Source organism: Cyprinodon tularosa, unplaced genomic scaffold, assembly GCF_016077235.1.
Source record: "Cyprinodon tularosa strain WSP-4 unplaced genomic scaffold, ASM1607723v1 ctg1083, whole genome shotgun sequence".
Taxonomy (NCBI): Eukaryota; Metazoa; Chordata; class Actinopteri; order Cyprinodontiformes; family Cyprinodontidae; genus Cyprinodon; species Cyprinodon tularosa.
This window is the reverse complement of record NW_024037875.1, coordinates 83335-101147: the sequence shown is the minus strand read 5'-3', so window position 1 is coordinate 101147 and position 17813 is coordinate 83335. Positions and strand designations below refer to the sequence as shown.

The following is a 17813-nucleotide window of genomic DNA, read 5'->3' as shown; positions in this document are numbered from 1 at the left end:
GTAAGATGTCAAAAATCTAATTTAACCTAATATAAAATACTTTTACTTGTAAAAATTCTTTTTCTTATGTAAAACTGTGCTAGAATTTTTGTGAAGCATAATAAAAAGCTTTTCATTGCAGCTAAATGAATTCAGTAGAGGATTCAGAGCCTCACCAGTCATGAACTTCACAGCATGTCACTGCCATCTACTGAGGAGACTGAGGCGCTTCACATTGTACAGGAAACTTTAAAAAAAAAACTTGAACCATACTGTGGTGGCATTTGCAATGATTTATTCTGAGTTCTGTTGAAGGTGTTGCAACATCAAGGGGAACAGAACACCACTGATCAAGGTGGTTAGTAGAGTGAGTTCTGTCCTGGACCAGGATCCTTGCTGAGCATCACAAACACTTTCCTCTCTCACCCAGAAGAACTCAGTTATTTCAGGTTGGAATAAAGATTTTTTTTTTTTTTCCGGTGTTCTTTTTTTCCCCAAAACTGTTAAATCCTAATTAAGCTCTGTATTTCTTACATCCATTCCAATCACATTCAAACCAAAAATTACAACAGAATCATTTCAAACTCACAGAAAGTTTGTTTGTGTGTGTGATAAATATATATATATAAAAAAAAAAAAATTCAAAAAAAAAAAAAACATTAATTCTTTATAGTCAGTCTCGTTGTCAAAATGGAAAAGCTTATACACTTAGGGCCGGATCTATCAAAGGTTTGCGTGTATTAAAACGTGAGCTATTTCACTGCGCACGCTAAAAAATGTACAAACTGATCTATCAACAGCGTACTAAAAGGTTTTGGTCTTTAAAACGTGCTAAGTAGCGCCTCTTATCAATTTAGTACTTTTTCTGCAATGAATATGCAATATGGGGCGTTTACACGCAAAAGTGCGTCTTGTGGGAGGAGAACATGTAAATATATTAATTTAGCACTCGCAAAGTGATTTATCAAACCTGAAAGCAATTTTGCTAACGATATCTGACTCTATATTTAACATGTTTCAAAAGAAGGTGAAAATGGTCTGTATGCGTAATTGCGCACACATGGCAGCGGTTATTGTCGCAAGAAGGAGACATCGAAATGAAGCAAGGAGACGCAGAGAACGCATTTTTTCACTCCGTGTGAATATTTTTGGAATGAACGAGGAAACGATAATCAAAACATATCGTTTATTCAGCATTGCCATTTTGGAGCTGTTGGGGGAACTCCGAATGGATTTGGAGCCAGCCACAAGGAGGACCCACGCAATACCAGATATCACAAAACTCCTTGCAACATTGCACTTTTTTGCATCTGGGTCATTCCAGCGTATGGTTGCAGCGAAAGCTGGGATCTCCCAATCTCGTTTTTCAGAAGTGCTGTCCGACGTTCTAAATGCCATGTCGCCCTGACGCCCTACCGTAGAACCCCGACCTCCCCCCTGCGCCTGTGGAGCAACATGCCAATGCTGCGGGGATGCGTACGCGCAGTAATCTCATCCACAGTCACTTCTTGTGAGCCATTTGGTATGTGCATTTTTCTACAGGCCAATACAAAAAAACACGTGTTTTTTTTTGTTTTTTTTTTACTGCAGTGAAGTAGAAATTTAGCCACATACCAACTTAGGGAATAAAGGTTGCCAAAGTTTTATATATATATATATATATATATATATATATATATATATATATATATATATATATATATATATATATATATATACACTATATTGCCAAAAGTATTTGCTCACCCATCCAAATTATTGGAATCAGGTGTTCCAATCACTTCCATGGCCACAGGTGTATAAATTCAAGCACCTAGGCATGCAGACTGTTTTTACAAACATTTGTGAAAGAATGGGTCGCTCTCAGGAGCTCAGTGAATTCCAGCGTGGAACTGTGATAGGATGCCACCTGTGCAACAAATCCAGTCGTGAAATTTCCTCGCTCCTAAATATTCCACAGTCAACTGTCAGCTGTATTATAAGAAAATGGAAGTGTTTGGGAACGACAGCAACTCAGCCACGAAGTGGTAGGCCACGTAAACTGACGGAGCGGGGTCAGCGGATGCTGACGCGCATAGTGCGAAGAGGTCGCCAACTTTCTGCAGAGTCAATCACTACAGACCTCCAAACTTCATGTGGCCTTCAGATTAGCTCAAGAACAGTGCGCAGAGAGCTTCATGGAATGGGTTTCCATGGTCGAGCAGCTGCATCCAAGCCATACATCACCAAGTGCAATGCAAAGCGTCGGATGCGGTGGTGTAAAGCACGCCGCCACTGGACTCTAGAGCAGTGGAGACGCGTTCTCTGGAGTGACGAATCGCGCTTCTCCATCTGGCAATCTGATGGACGGGTCTGGGTTTGGCGGTTGCCAGGAGAACGGTACTTGTCTGACTGCATTGTGCCAAGTGTAAAGTTTGGTGGAGGGGGGATTATGGTGTGAGGTTGTTTTTCAGGAGCTGGGCTTGGCCCCTTAGTTCCAGTGAAAGGAACTCTGAATGCTTCAGCATACCAAGACATTTTGGACAATTCCATGCTCCCAACTTTGTGGGAACAGTTTGGAGCTGGCCCCTTCCTCTTCCAACATGACTGTGCACCAGTGCACAAAGCAAGGTCCATAAAGACATGGATGACAGAGTCTGGTGTGGATGAACTTGACTGGCCTGCACAGAGTCCTGACCTCAACCCGATAGAACACCTTTGGGATGAATTAGAGCGGAGACTGAGAGCCAGGCCTTCTCGTCCAACATCAGTGTGCGACCTCACAAATGCGCTTCTGGAAGAATGGTCAAAAATTCCCATAAACACACTCCTAAACCTTGTGGACAGCCTTCCCAGAAGAGTTGAAGCTGTTCTAGCTGCAAAGGGTGGACCGACGTCATATTGAACCCTATGGATTAGGAACGGGATGTCACTTAAGCTCATATGTGAGTCAAGGCAGGTGAGCAAATACTTTTGGCAATATAGTGTATATATGGAGGGGATGGGGGTGTCACTGTAAGATTTTAATTTCTTAATGCACTAGTTTGTACAAACTACTTTGCCGCAAACCACAAAACGCGCAAAACCATCATCAAGTGGGAATGCTTATGCATTCCCACTTATTGTTGTTCACTTAAAATTTTTCTGACTCTAACTAGTCCCGCAGTTTTCAACCGATTTCAACAATTTTGGTATCAAAACGTTCAGCTTATTCAGGAGAATTGTGCTATGTCTTTTGGTAAAGATATTTTTTGTAGTTTTCGCAATATTCTGCTTTTTCTGCGTTTTTTTTGTCCCATTGAAATGCATGTAGAATTCTTAGATTTCAGCTAAATTCAGCTAAAACTTTATCATCTTCGACCTTTAACTACATCAGCATACTTTCAGCTAGAAACACCATTCAACTTTTAAAATGTTTCCGTATCTTTCTGCTATTACTGTTTAACTCAGCTTTTTGCTAACTTTTACAGTTTTGCTTCAGTGAAGCTTCAAACTTTTAAAGAAAATTTAAAGATTTTCAGATTTAGAATGGAAGTCTATGGACGGAATTCTTCAACTGCTAGAGTGCGTGCTCTAGCTTTTGAGCTGTTCTGGTTTTTCCGAACAAATTCTTCTCACTCCCTCATTTTTCACTCAATTGAAATAAATTATACATCGAAACGTAGGGATTTTTGTCAGGATTCAGGAAATGTAACCCTCATTTGTCTGGCGTTTACGGTTTTCCGACAGTTTGGCCCAGATCACGAAGAAGTCCACACTTCCTCCATAGAAATCCAATGAGAGCTCTCTGAAAATCCGAACTGAAAATTCAAAACAACAGACTTTTTCGTATCTCTCCCATTTGGGAACCGTTCGACGTAGCAACATGAGCCATGTGGAAGTTGTTCCTCAGACCTTCCTAGCACTCACATTGAAGGAAGTGTGTCGATATCTTTTATCGTTTAGCTAGGAAAAAGGTTTGTTCAGGGGTAACAAATCTGTCCGAACCCCAAAATCAAGATTTTGACAATTATACACTTTTTTACATCGTCACCACACCTAGACCAAATATTGTAGAAATATGAAAGTTACACCAGTTGTAGTCCAAAGATGGCTGACGCTCACGGTGAAAGAATTTTTTGAATACCTATTATGGTTTTGGCTCACCGCTCGTTTGTTCGGAGGGGAAGTTTTGCTTTTGAGAGCTCAGCTCTACCATGGAACTCCATGTTATTTAATGAGACCAGCAGGATTTACAAACCTTTATATTTCTCCTTCCCATTAAGGTTATGAATGAGCTACAGCCATGAAAGTTACCCCAATTGGAGACAAAGGATAGCTGTCGCTTAGACTGAAAGAATTTTCTAGATACCACTTACGATTTGTCTTTAGCACTCGTTTGTTTGGAGCCGATTTTCCCATTCAAAAAAGCCTGAGAGGAAAGGAACGAAAGTGATGCGCTTTTCTCTCTTTCACTGACAGGCTCGTTAAGCGTTGTCAAGGTAACCGAGCTTCAAAGGGATTTTGCCTCTGCCATTTTAAACAGCACATTTTAATCTAATGGAGGGAGACAACACTGATTTAACATTTGGAAATGTTTACAATATGACTACTGACCCTTCCCTTCACACCCAACGCTGATAGACTTTCAAAATAAGATGCCGGGGAACCTACAAAATAAAAGCCCCTACATTAAATTCATATTTTTTTCCCAGCATATGGCTGAACATTATAACCCAAACTCAACCACTTTTTAAAAATTAGACTCTAGGGGGCTTTTCAAAACACACCCCACAGCAAATTTCAAAATAAAAGCCTCCCATTGCCACTTCATCTACTGCCCTAATAACAGGGGAAAAGAGTGATTTAACGATTGGAAGTCATCAAGTATCATTGCTGGGTCTGATCCTTTTCTCAACACACAACCCTGCTAGACTTTCAAAATAAGACTCCAATGACCCTACAAAATAAAAGCCTCCATGTTTTACTCGCCTATTAATTGATGCAAATGGCTCAGCATTATGACCCAAACTCTACCAGCTTGATTCTATTAGACTCTAGGGACCTTTTCACAACATACCCCAGAGCGAATTTCACAATAAAAGTCTCCCATTTATGGTCTAATACATTATCTATTCACCCAATAACATGGAAAACCAGTGATTTCATATTTAGAAATGGATTCTATATCACTGCTGGGCATGACCCTTCCCTTCCAACACATCCATGATAGACTTTCAAAATAAGACTAAAGGGACCCTACAAAATAAAAGCCTCTTCCTTACGCACACTCATTCATTGTGCAGTATGGCTTGTAGCTATGACCCAAAGTCAACCAATTTCTTCAAATTACACTACCAAGGCCTGTTGACCACACACCTCAGTTTACATTTCTTAATAAGGCTCTAAGATTTACACTGTAATAAAGCATCTGCTAACCTCGTAACATGCAGCTTAAGCCTGCCAACGGTGCTTTCATCACCACAGCGGCTCGTATCATGCAGGTTAATTTTTTTTTTTTTTTATTCAGCTCCTTAAGTGGTATTAGCTCTCTTTCTATAAGCTTCTCTCTCTGTCCTTCCTCTGCTTCTCATGGTTAGTCTTGCACATAGGTTTGTAAATTTTCAATCCTCTAAGGAGTACGCTGTTTTCTTTATGCTGATCAACCAACACATTTTAAATCATTTCAAATTGTTTTGCCAAGTCTTGACATTTTTTGATATCATGTATGGTTTGGCTGTGCAGCTTTTATGATGAGTTTGTTTCTGCCATTTTACTGCCAAATGATTCTACCCTACAAAATCTTCAGATGATTCAATTGTTTTCTGCAGTTTGAAGTTTCTGATGACTTCCTATCACATTTTTATATGTTCTGCAGTTAATTTCAGCTTTTTTCATTCAGCAAAAGCATTCCCACTTTGATGTTTCTCCGAAACAGCTTTTTCTAGTTTAAATAGGGCGTCTCCAACAGTTTTGCAGCTGCCACCAGTTACGCAATCACTCTTGTTAAATCACCCGAAAACCATGGTTCAGCCCCTCGCGCAAAATCCAGTTTGCGAGCGCAAATTACTGCACGCAAAATTGGATCTTGATAAAACCGGCCCTTAATACGTTAGGAAAGGGTCAAAATTGAATGCATCAAATAGCCAGGACATATTTTTGCATTTCTTTCCCTGATTTAACCAGCTGATCGTCAAAGAGTTGGTAGACCTTATAAACAAGCTCTTAAAAGTATCAAAATACTTTTTTTAATCATGCCTCTCACACATGAAATAAAGCTCAAAGTCATATACAGCATCTCTCACCCTTCACGTATTTAAGATAATATATCAAATGGCTTTTTGTGGCTCAAAATCTTGGACCCAATATTCAAAGCAGAAAGATCTGGATTAGTTAAAAACAAGTCTTTATTGAACACTCAGGGTGCGGCTGAGTTGGACCGGATAAACCGGATCCTCTTTTTCAAAAATGTCAGTAATGTCACCATCGAATATCTGAAAATACGGCCCAAGACACATGAATGGGGAAAAGTAAAGTAATTTGTCGTAGTAAGAATTACATTTCCGATTTATGAAATGTTCACTTTAGATAGGAGCAATACTATTCTAATAAAAGATATCTGAAATAAAAAACAAATATATGTGAAAATGGCCACCTAAAATAAGTAAAGATTTGTAGATACCTGAAATGTAGTTCTTACTAGTACACATATGATTCCAGAGTACTTAAAATTTTATTTGCACTGATAGAAATGTAATTAGTGATATCAAAAATACAGTTCTGACTAGGAGTATTGTAATTGTGACTAGGTGGAATGCTTTAGTGCTATCTATAATTTAAATGTGACTAGTTATCCTGCCTATTTTATGTTAGTAAATGTTAGTCAAAATATGTTTTTATGTATCTAAAACTATATTTCGGGTAGGCATTATTAAAATTTAGATATCTGAAAATCCAATTAACTTGTCATTTATCAATACTTGATATCTGTAATTATATTTCTATGAGTAGAAATATATTTTAGATGTCAAGAATTGGATTTCTGGATATCTGTAATGTTATACTCATTTTTGATATCTGAAATAGTAATAATGACTAGCAGTTACTCTATTATGGAGATTTTAAATTAGAATTCATCCTCGTCAGAATTCACTTTTAGACACAAAGAATGTTTATTTTAGATATCTGGAAGTAAAAGTCCAATACACATGAATGGGAAACATGACGCCATTTTTACTAGTAAGAATCACATTTCAGATATCTAAAATATATATATTAGATAAGAACAATGTTATTTTGGATATCTGAAATGTTAATTTTGACTAGGAACAAATGCATTTGAGACATCTGAATTAAATATTGCTAATAATCTAATACATTTGTAAAGATATCTAGGTATTTGAAAGTTTATTCTTAAAAGAACAATTATATTTTTGGCAGCCTGAAATGTAATTTTTGTTAGAAAAATGTAATTTAGGATATCTATATGTACATTTCTGACTGGTAGGAATGTAGTTTTGACTAGGAGGAATTTTATTTAAGAGATCAACAAATTGAACAATAGAGAAGAAATCGCTTCCAATATTTCAATCGGCCTGCCATAGTCGTTAGCCCCGGAGGTCCGCTGGTTGACGTAGTTCTCTCAACTCTGGAAAAAAATTGTTTTTAAATACATAATAAATTGGTAAATAGACCATATAGTGATGCTTTAAAGTATAATATTCTCGCCTCAAATGATCTTAAAATTTACTTTTATTTAACAACAACAACAACAGAAAAGAGAACTTTTAACTTAATACTCTGAGCTGTGTGAGAGCTCCAATGGAAGCTGCTGCTGCCGCAGTGCATGCTGGGACTGGTGTCAATCTCAAGAACGGACAAGTCTGCTCTGATAAATACTCGGTAAATAGGGAGGGGTTCTTGTGAATTGTAACAGTACTAGGGCTGAGGTTGATGACGTTTTACAAGTACACAAGCACATGAGAATGCAAAAGTACACATTTTGAGAAACGGCCCTGGTACTGTTTCTCAATATGTGTTGATGCAATCAACTGGTTTTCCTTAGATAGAAAACTTTGAATCAATTTGACTGTATGATCTGGTGAACTGTAAAGTGCCTTGATATGGCTTTTCATGGAGACTGGAAAAGTAGAACTTCAAACATTTGTATAATTTGTTCAGTCAGTTCATCAATTATTAATATGCTTTAGTAGTTATTAGAGCTGTGGAGCTCAGGTCACGGGCCACTGTGGCTCCAGTCTCTGCAGGCCATCCCAGGGAGTTATCCTCTCAAACTTGGAGCCAAAGAGGAAAGTCCAGGGGGAGGCAGCATCTTGGGGATGTGGCATAATGAGAACCACAGCTTGTTACAGCTGTCTAGATTAAGTGATCTCCTGGGAGGGTGCAGGCAGATTATAGGAGTAGCTGGCAGGGATTGGCAGGCAGGTGGAGCTGAACGACAGGAGAGCTCAGGAACATGCACAGATAGACACTAGGTGGTGCTAGAGCACCTGCTCTCTTCATGCCCAAACTAAAAAGTGCCATAATGATGATTCCTTTTTTAGACAGTGTAGTTTAGTATGTGGCCCATTTCTGGATAAAAAAAAAAAAAAAATCTTTTCCAAAATGTTTAACATTTACACTTTTGCATGACAACAACCCCTCTTGCCTCACCCTACACCAAAACTTTGAATTGTTTGAAATGGTTAATTATTTTATAGACACTAGTGTTTTTTTTTTTTATCTAATCTGAAAACCTACCCATTTCAAGGGTAGTGAGTCAAAGGAAGGGCTAACAATACTAACAAATGCACTGCAAGGATCAGCGTTCACCTGAACTTTGTGCATTATAATCATTTTTATTGTTTATTTCATTTTTAAATTTTATTTTAGAAAATTGTCATTTTAAAATGCTCAATAGATGATAAAAAAAGAAAAACTACCGTACATAATAAACTTTACATGATGCATCTACATCAGTGTAATTAATCATATTAATTTGAAATGCATATTCACCATGTTTATGTATTCAGTGTTAATAAAATGTATTTATTATAAATACATATTAATCAGATTATGTATTCAGAATACATCAGGTTTATGTGTTTGAATTACATAGTAATTAGGTTACCTATTCAAGATGAATAATGTGCATGTGTTTGAAATACATACTAATTCAGCTTATATTCAATCAAAATGCATTAGATTTATGTATTATGATTAATATCAAATGATTTTCTTCGATCAGGTTACCTATTCTAGATGAATAATGTGTATGTATTAGAAATACATAACATTTAAGCTTATATTTAATCAAGATGCGTTACATTTATGTATTTTTATGATTATTATCTAAAGTTTTTAGTTCTATTTTATGTTTAACAATATATAGATGATGCATACAATCAGACCACCTTTTGGATTCAAAAGATGTATTGATTTTAAAGAAAACTTCTTCTCTTGACCCAGACAGTAGAGGTACAGGTAGTGTAACTCTTCACAAGTCATCTACTGCTGAAGATAGAACATGAAAAATCTTTCAAAAAATCATCGAACAGAGGCAAGTTAGGAAGGTTAAAGTTTTAACTTATCGCCTGACAGGAATGGGGTTTCCTTTAAGTATATACCATCTCTTGTGGATGGCTGAATGTTTCAGGTTGTGAACAAACAAGAACACTATAATCATGGTTATTGGCATGTATGGCCATTTTCTTCCTGTACTTCCTCCTCCCATGCCTGCCCCATACCAAAAAAAGAGTCAGCTTAGCAACTTGAGTTTCAGTGCTCGTACTTTCGGGGAGAGCTTGGACGATTCCAGGTCCGTCAGGATCTTCTAGTAAACTTCAGATGTATTCTTCAATGTTTTTGGATAGCTTAGATTAAGTGCATAGATCAACCCATAAAGCATGCATGGTTGATACTCTGGAGGTTGTGGAGAACTTCAACCCCTTCCAGGACCACACCAACCTCTACAAAGCGTCTACCAGGGTCATCAGTATCATCACCCTCAGCTCGAACAGTGTAAATTGCCATGGGGGTCCCTGCGATGTCTGCCTTAGCCTCACTGCATTCAGTGTCCTGAAAGATGGAGGGTACAGAGAAAAATAAATTTTGGTCACCCTAACCTGACCTTTGAACAACAAAATCTAAGCAGCTCATCAATGAGTCCACGTGTGTCTTAATTTGAAGAAATTCCCATAAGGCACTGTTCATGAGAATGAGATGGACACAATGACCTCAAGATCTTTGACTGCATAAAGCCTGGAAAACAAAACAAAACATTAGGTGTCAATGGAGTTGTACACTTAATGATCATCAGCTATATGAATATGATTTTTTAAAAAAAGTTGTGTTCGAGCATTGTTGATCACAATGAGGGTCACATAAAAAAAGAATCTCAATGCCATTACTTTTTTTCATGCTTGTGGCCACTCCCTGCCATAAAGAACAGCATGTCTCATTGCTTAAAAGTAATACCCATAATCCTTTAATTTAGAGAATTTTTATTCATGCACATTAAATATAAGAAAGTAACTTACATGTTGATTGATCAGTCCTCCTCTGAGGGTAAGGTGACATGTTTTTTTTTCAGATGCAAGGATTTCCGGGGAGACTTCATTTTATCCGAGGGAACCTTTGACCTGCCACAATAAAAATTTAGTCAAAAAAACATTTCAACTTAAAATGTAAAAAATACAGGACCAGGAAGCCACTTTATTCAGAGATCTGTGAAGTGAATGAAAAAAATCTCATCAGTAATATCTGGAGTCAAATAAGTAACTGTTCATTGAGACAAGGTAGGGGAGATGTAAGATGTATGTAAGTAGGAAAAGGATGACTCAAGATTACTCACTATTGACGCTGAAGCACCACACCTGAGGAATGAAGATGCCGTGCGGCGGGAACAAAAGGATGTCATGTCCTGTTTCCCGATTTCCCTTACTCTAATTTGTATGCAAACCAATAACATACATTTTAAATAAAATCATATTTATTTCACAGCTTTTGTTATTTAAACCATTTTAATATGTATTAAGTAATTACATTAAATACATTTTGAAATAAACATAATTATATAGAATATAGTTAATTTCAATAAACAAAATGTAAAAATGTTAGTATTTAATTAAAATCCAATATATTTATTTGCTTAAAAATAAACTGCATTGGTTCATTTCTGTGGGTCTAAAAGCATTGGTACTCATAGTCAAAACTTACTCAACTACAAGTAAAAGTTACTCAGTGAAAAATCTACTCAAGCTGAAGTATTGAAGTACTTATGCTTGAAAATAGTTAAGTATTCAAAAGTACAAAGTACAATTTGTAATATCAGTACATTTCTATATAAGTTTCAAAGTAACTTGACTCTTCTAACTTTTAGAAACTACTTGATATATAGATGCATAGAACCACTCTTCTACAGATTCTACACCCCTTGTAAAATTTTTTTGCTTAAAATGGCAAAAAAAAGTGTTTTGATTATTTTTTTTTTTTCAAAAACACAAAAAAGAAAAGGGGAGTCTTATTTCCTGTAACACTATGGAATTGATGTTTAAAGTTGAATTATTAATTCAAAGAAACTACAATCCTGTTTTGAGAACTCATCATACTCAACAAATTGGCCACAGGGACACAACTAATTTGTAAACCACATAATTATCTAGCCTGACGTAGTCCTACTCAATTCTAGTCAGAATATGAGTCTGATACTGCTCCATAGAGCTGTGATTATGGGGCGTGTTTTGAACGATCCAGGAAAGAAACTGCCTCTGCACTCAATTGGATAGACCTACAACCAATAAGAGCAACGGAGTGCGTGACGTATGTTAAGCGAGGCATAGTTGTTGTCAACAAAAATCAAAGCGTGCAGTTGCACGCCTAGAATAAGAAGATGAGCCTTGATCGTGTTTCTCTGTTAATCTTTTAAAATTAATTTGCTGTCGATATCTTCTAGAACAGACCTAATAGCAGAATCTACACACCTCAACTCTCCAGCGGCTGCCATTGTTGTTGTCACCCATGTGCGCTTTGGTCACGTGGTTGATTACGTTACTGTTGATCATCTGTCCATCATCGTATAAAGCCCACCCTGACAATTTGATTGGATCGCCAGAGAGTGGGCGATCATACTGACGCTACTATGGAGCAGAGCCAGACCGAACTTCCCGACCTCAAACGTTGTGGGCAGAACTAAGTTCCGAATGGCACCCAGGCTAATAATTATCTGCTCTTACTTCAAAATTGAAGATACCTTTTCATGAGGATGAACTTTGGACAACCCTGTCCTTAAAGATGGTTTACAGTTATTGTTTCAGGTTTAGTATTCATGTACACTATGTATGTGTGTAAAAGTGCATATATTAACAGCAGTAGTCGAGTTGTAAAAAAAATAAAAAATAAAAAGGGGGATGGTGGAATTTTTTTTTGGAAGTATACTTAGCCTAATTAATATAGACTATTAACCTAAAGCACTATGCATGGTATGGTTATTACTTGTCAGGTACCCCAGTCATTGACCTTGACCAAGGCACCCTACAGTAGAACTTCAGTCAGTCAGTTCCATGGACTGGCATGGCTATCACTTCCTCTACATAGTTAGGGACTCATTTCTCAGTGGGATCAGCTTCATAGTCATGGTAGGACACTTCCTTTATTTTACTTTGAAAAATCTTTTGGCAATCAATCTATTGAGATTTGGAACAAAACCTCCCAAAACATTGCAAATGAATATCTGAATCCTTACTGTTAAAATGAGGAAGTTATGTCCCCTAAAAAAAGCTGTTGCACCTCAGGGGCTTCCTCACGGTCCTTTTCCTGGGAGCAAGTTATTTATTACTCTTAACTCAAACTGGGTAAAACCATATAAAAAGGACTATAAAACAGGAGTAAAAAATAACAGTTTATTCCAGATTAGGTCGTTACAGGACAGAGAAAATGCTTGGAGCTTGCACAGCTGTGGGCTCAAACATCACGTCCGCGAGCGTCCGGCAAAGATTGAGCCCCGAACAAGGTCATCACCTGCTTCTTATAGCTCATGAGTCTATGTGTTGCATCATGTTGATGTTGAGCTGTTCCGTATCAGAAACTGACATGCCATCCATGTCTTGAACTTCTTGCAGCTTGCTTCTATGCCTCAGGGTTACAGATAGCTATCCTCTATCAGACCGGCTCCAAGATGTGCCCATATCCTGTGTACTCTTAAAGACACGAAGGCTGTCCTGATTAGATGACCTCCGTACACACAGTGACATCCACAATGTGAAGGAAGTCCTTCTACTCTGTCTAACAGAACAACAATGCACATGATGTATAAATAATAAACCTAACAACTCCCCTTGATAAGTTACCATTTTTTGCAGGTAACTTAAAACACAGAAAGTGACACATCTTTGAAGGACCAGGTGACTCAGAGAGCATCTATAATTAGTGATGCATAATTAAGGATCAAAAGTAATCACAATCAAAACTTCACAGACCAAATGTCTGAGAAGTTTTAAACAATATATTTCAAGTAATTTTTTATTCAAATTCAAAGAATTAAATTGAAAAAGTTGAAACAATTTTCAAAATCTAAAAAAAAAAAAAACTGCTTACAAATTCAAATACATTCAAATTAGCCTGAAAATGAAATAAGCCTCGATATCAAATAATTTAATAATTTTCTATTAAACAATCAGTATTGCTTCTATTGGTTAATTTAAAGTATGCTAAGCTACATGTGTTAAGATTCAGACTGAGGACCCAGAAACTGCCAGAACACAACAGGAAATAACTTTAAAAGATTTATTGAAGGAATAATGCAGGTTATTCAGGATCAGGGCAGCCAGAGCCTCTGGAGGGGAGAGAACAGGTTAGTGGCTGAGATTTATGATTTAAGGTTCAGACTGCAAAGCCACTAACCTTCCTTAATATCCAGGCGGGCTGTCTTGGTTCCAGAAAACTTGCTTGACAGTGAATTCTCACTGAGGATTGGCAGACAATCTTGGTCAAAGGAGGTGCAGTGTCAGAGCCAGGTGACCAGATTTTCAGAGAATCCAAAACAGAATCCAGGGACAAGGTCAGGGCACAGAAACAGGTCAGGGATCCAGGCGGCACAAAAAACAAATCCAACAAGGGCTAGGCAGGCTCAAAAATCAGGAGGCAGAAACAGGTCAGGATCAGGTAGACAGACAGAATAATGCTGAATGCTTACTAGCCAAGGCTTTCAGGCAATCTGGCACTGTCAACTAGACAGAGGCCTGCTTAAGAAGGCTGGCAAACAGGTGAGAGGAATCAGCGGCAATTAGGCTGAGCAGTCGCAGCACAGGAGGGCCAAATGCACAGAGCAGATGGGGGAGGGGAATGAAAACAAATACTAGTTGACAGGCCAGAAACATAACAACATGCTGGCAATGAATGAGTAAAAATTATTTAACAGGTCCGTCAAAGTATATTCAACATTGATCAGAAGACAGGCATTCTGCAAGTCACACTTTGCACTCAGATGTCAACATTCATTTAATTTATGACCATTGGCCAGACATTTACATCACATTTGACAGTTCGTTCAAGAGAATAATCTTAAAGCGTGTCTTAAATTGCTTAATTAAAATGCCTTTTTTAAACCTTCGATTCGGGTCTCGGCCACAGCTCCACTTGTCTCACCAGCATCTTCTAGATTCAAGCTGTCACCTAGCAAATCAGCAGCAGTCAACAGATTTATTTTATGTTCAACTACAAACAAAATTCAGATTTGGAATGCTCAGCAGTGCCTGTACACTCTACTCTAATTCTGAGTCATGACAACTTTAAAGACAGATAAATGCGCTTCAAACTAGTTTACCTAGGTTCGCGTGCTATTGCTATGTCCAGTGATTAGGACTTCTACATATTTGGTGACACAATGGTAAGCTTAGAAAGGTAATGTCTTCTGACTCTTGACTTACCTTCTTCTTCTTCGTCTTTGCCACTAGACAGTGATGCTGTTCAGATCACCGTCACCTGCTCTGCTGGTTGTGCCACTGAGTTTGAAAATAAAAACTTGTGTGCTCTCTGGGCCACAGTTATTTGGTCAGGCTGCTCATAAATGCGCAGCCTGCAAAATGTCGAAAGTGCAATATTATTGCCATTACTGTCAATATATAATAGAAATTTACACATTCAGTAATAAAATGTCACAGAGGATGGTTTGGGGGATGGTCATTTAAGAAGGGGATGGGACAAATATTGTGGATAAAATCAATGAATTATTTATAACAGTAAGTGAAAATAATACATTTTCTTCTGCTATTTAATCCATTAAAGGAATGCTCTTGATACTTTAAATCAATTTTTTTTTGTCAATTTGAGAATAGATACTAGAATGTGCAAATCAATGAAAGTAGGTCCGAACTTGGGGTGCCACAGCTTTCTGTGATTGCTGCTAATTTATTAATTCTTTATATGAATGATTAATATAAATATATCAATGATGTGGAATTTCCGAGTTATTGAAATGCACAACTTGTGTTGAGGTTACACAGCTTTACCGTTCAGGAAAAATTGACAAAAATATTTTAATTATAGTAAGCACTATACACTTTGTTTTATGAGGATGAATGAGGCAACAAAATTATATATTACTTTTAACATTAAACGTGACTGAAATTAAGCACCAATATTTGCCCAACAGGTGAATATTAAAAGGATTTTTTTTTTATCCAATAACTTAAACTGTATAATACATTATAAAGAGGAAACAGTTCTAGATGCAATTAATTTATTGTAAAGCAAACAAGATACAAAGATTAAAGTCCAACAACATCAAAATTGTCTCTTTAATTGACACCACATGAGATGAGAACAATCTTTTTTTAATCAATCTACATGTTTTACCCAATGTTTAGTTTAAAAATACTATACTATTATCATTTACACAGAAAATACAGATTGACTACATAATTTTCAGATCAGTAATTGCAGCTCTAATTACTTCTAGAAGTGACATTTTTTTCCCCGCAGCAACAAATACAGTTTCTACTATAAGGCTTTTAATTATACTTTTATTTGTAAAGCTTCCTGCCTGAGACCCCCCACCCCAAAAAAAAGTAAAAATAAAACAAAACAAAAAATAACTGAATGTGAGGAAAATTAAAACTGTCACAAAACAGCAGAATGAGCTTTAATTCTTAGAACAAATGAAATTCAGTTCCTCTGAGGGATTTCTCTGGAACCACTTATGTTGTCCTCCTGCATCCATGGCTCCAGACATGTCACAGTCATTCTTCCATCTTTCTGAGGCCGGGCTCTGATTGCTGCCCCAGTTCTCCTTACAGACCCAGAACCAGGCCTTCATCAAGCAGTTGTAGCGCAGTCCCATCCAGACATAATCAGTCGAGGCCTTCTTGGCTTTCTCCTGGACCCATCTCTGCTCATCCAGGCTGGTGATGGTGACCAGGTCATGGTAGTGATCTCTGCAGTAGTATAAGGCATCCTCCCAGGTTTTATTTTCTTTGATCAGGATCACTTTATCTGATAGAGAAGATATGGGACCAAACAAACCAATTTCCATCTTTATTTCAGTTACTATTCAGAAACAAGAACCAGAAAATAAACTATGGACAAATGAATAAAAAAAGTTCACTGTGAACCTGTAATTTTCTTCATATGAGCATAAACAATTTGGGATAAAAATGTATTTTTAATTAATTCTAAGTTCTGTTTTAAAACACACAGAATACACTAATTAAATACATACATGCATTAACCCGACACATTTCTATTAATGTGGGACCAACTCACCATTATAACAGATGAAGGGTTTTTTCTGATCACAGCTGTCATTCTTCCATCTGCCTTTATCATCAATTCCAGCCACGGCACATCGACCACTGTTGGTTCTCTCATTGTTTACCCATTTATTCCAGTGTCTGAAAGAGAAACTGCTTTCATCTGACCACCTCCAGGTGTCTCTGAACAGACCAAAATATATGTATGTCCCATCTACCACAGAGTTGATCAATCTTTCCAGTTCTCCATCCTGTAGCTGCTTCATTCCACTGATCAGGTCTGTGTGTTTCTCTCTGCAGTAACTCTGAGCTTCCTGCCAGGTCTTCCACTCTCTAATCAACTGGTATTTCTGGGTTGTATTAGTTTCTGTAGAGTAAACATTTAAACTCAGATTGCATTGCCTTTGTATGAGAAAATACAATGAATGGTAATAAAGAACAGTACGATCAGACACAAAAAGAACAATTACTGTAAAGTAATTAATCATTCTCACCATCATAACAGAGGAAAGGTCTTTCATGATGGCACATAGTATCTGTCCACTTAAGATTCTTATCCAAATACCCACAGTTCTCATAACCATTGTTTCCTCTATCAGTTGGTTCTCCTTCTTTCCAGTTTGTCTCCCTTTCATTGAACTCCACTCCAGGCAGAGACCAGTACCATGTTCTGATACCATCTGTCTGATCATACAGACCAATCCAAGCATCCCTCTTATCTCCTGCTCTGATACAGAGGAGTCTCTTCATGTCTGTCATGTTAGACACTGTGGCCAGGTCAGTGTGTTTCTCTCTGCAGTACTGCTGAGCTTCAGTCCAGGTCTTTTCCTCGTTAATGTAGTGATACTCATAGAGCTGACAGTTGATGAAACAACTCTGACCTGTCAATGTAAAACAGGTTGCTTTATTTATAAATAAGTAAGAACATCTCCACCAGCATTTACAGTAAAACTTGGTCTTTTTATTTTTCAGGCTGAGGGCAGTTTGCTCTGTAACTGGTGGGTTGCTGGTTCAACTCTCTACTCTGTCCAGCTCAGTCGATTTCTCACTGATTAAATCATCCACCTTCTCTGCTGTTGTTGATGATTCAGTGGCCTTGCTCTTGGCTGCCACGGGGCAGCTGTGGTAACA

At 37.5% G+C, this 17813-nt stretch overlaps 1 protein-coding gene across 1 annotated transcript in view; it reads right to left on the bottom strand.

Moving 5' to 3' along the window:
• Nucleotides 1-16069: 16069 nt before the first annotated feature.
• LOC119787796 (C-type mannose receptor 2-like) overlaps nt 16070-17813 on the bottom strand; it is a 29357-nt gene continuing 27613 nt past the window's right edge. Inside the window, exon 5 of the mRNA XM_038291840.1 lies at nt 16070-16425. Within this exon, the coding sequence (XP_038147768.1) occupies nt 16076-16425 (350 nt within the window). The 3' untranslated portion in view covers nt 16070-16075. The remainder of the gene's footprint in view (nt 16426-17813) is intronic.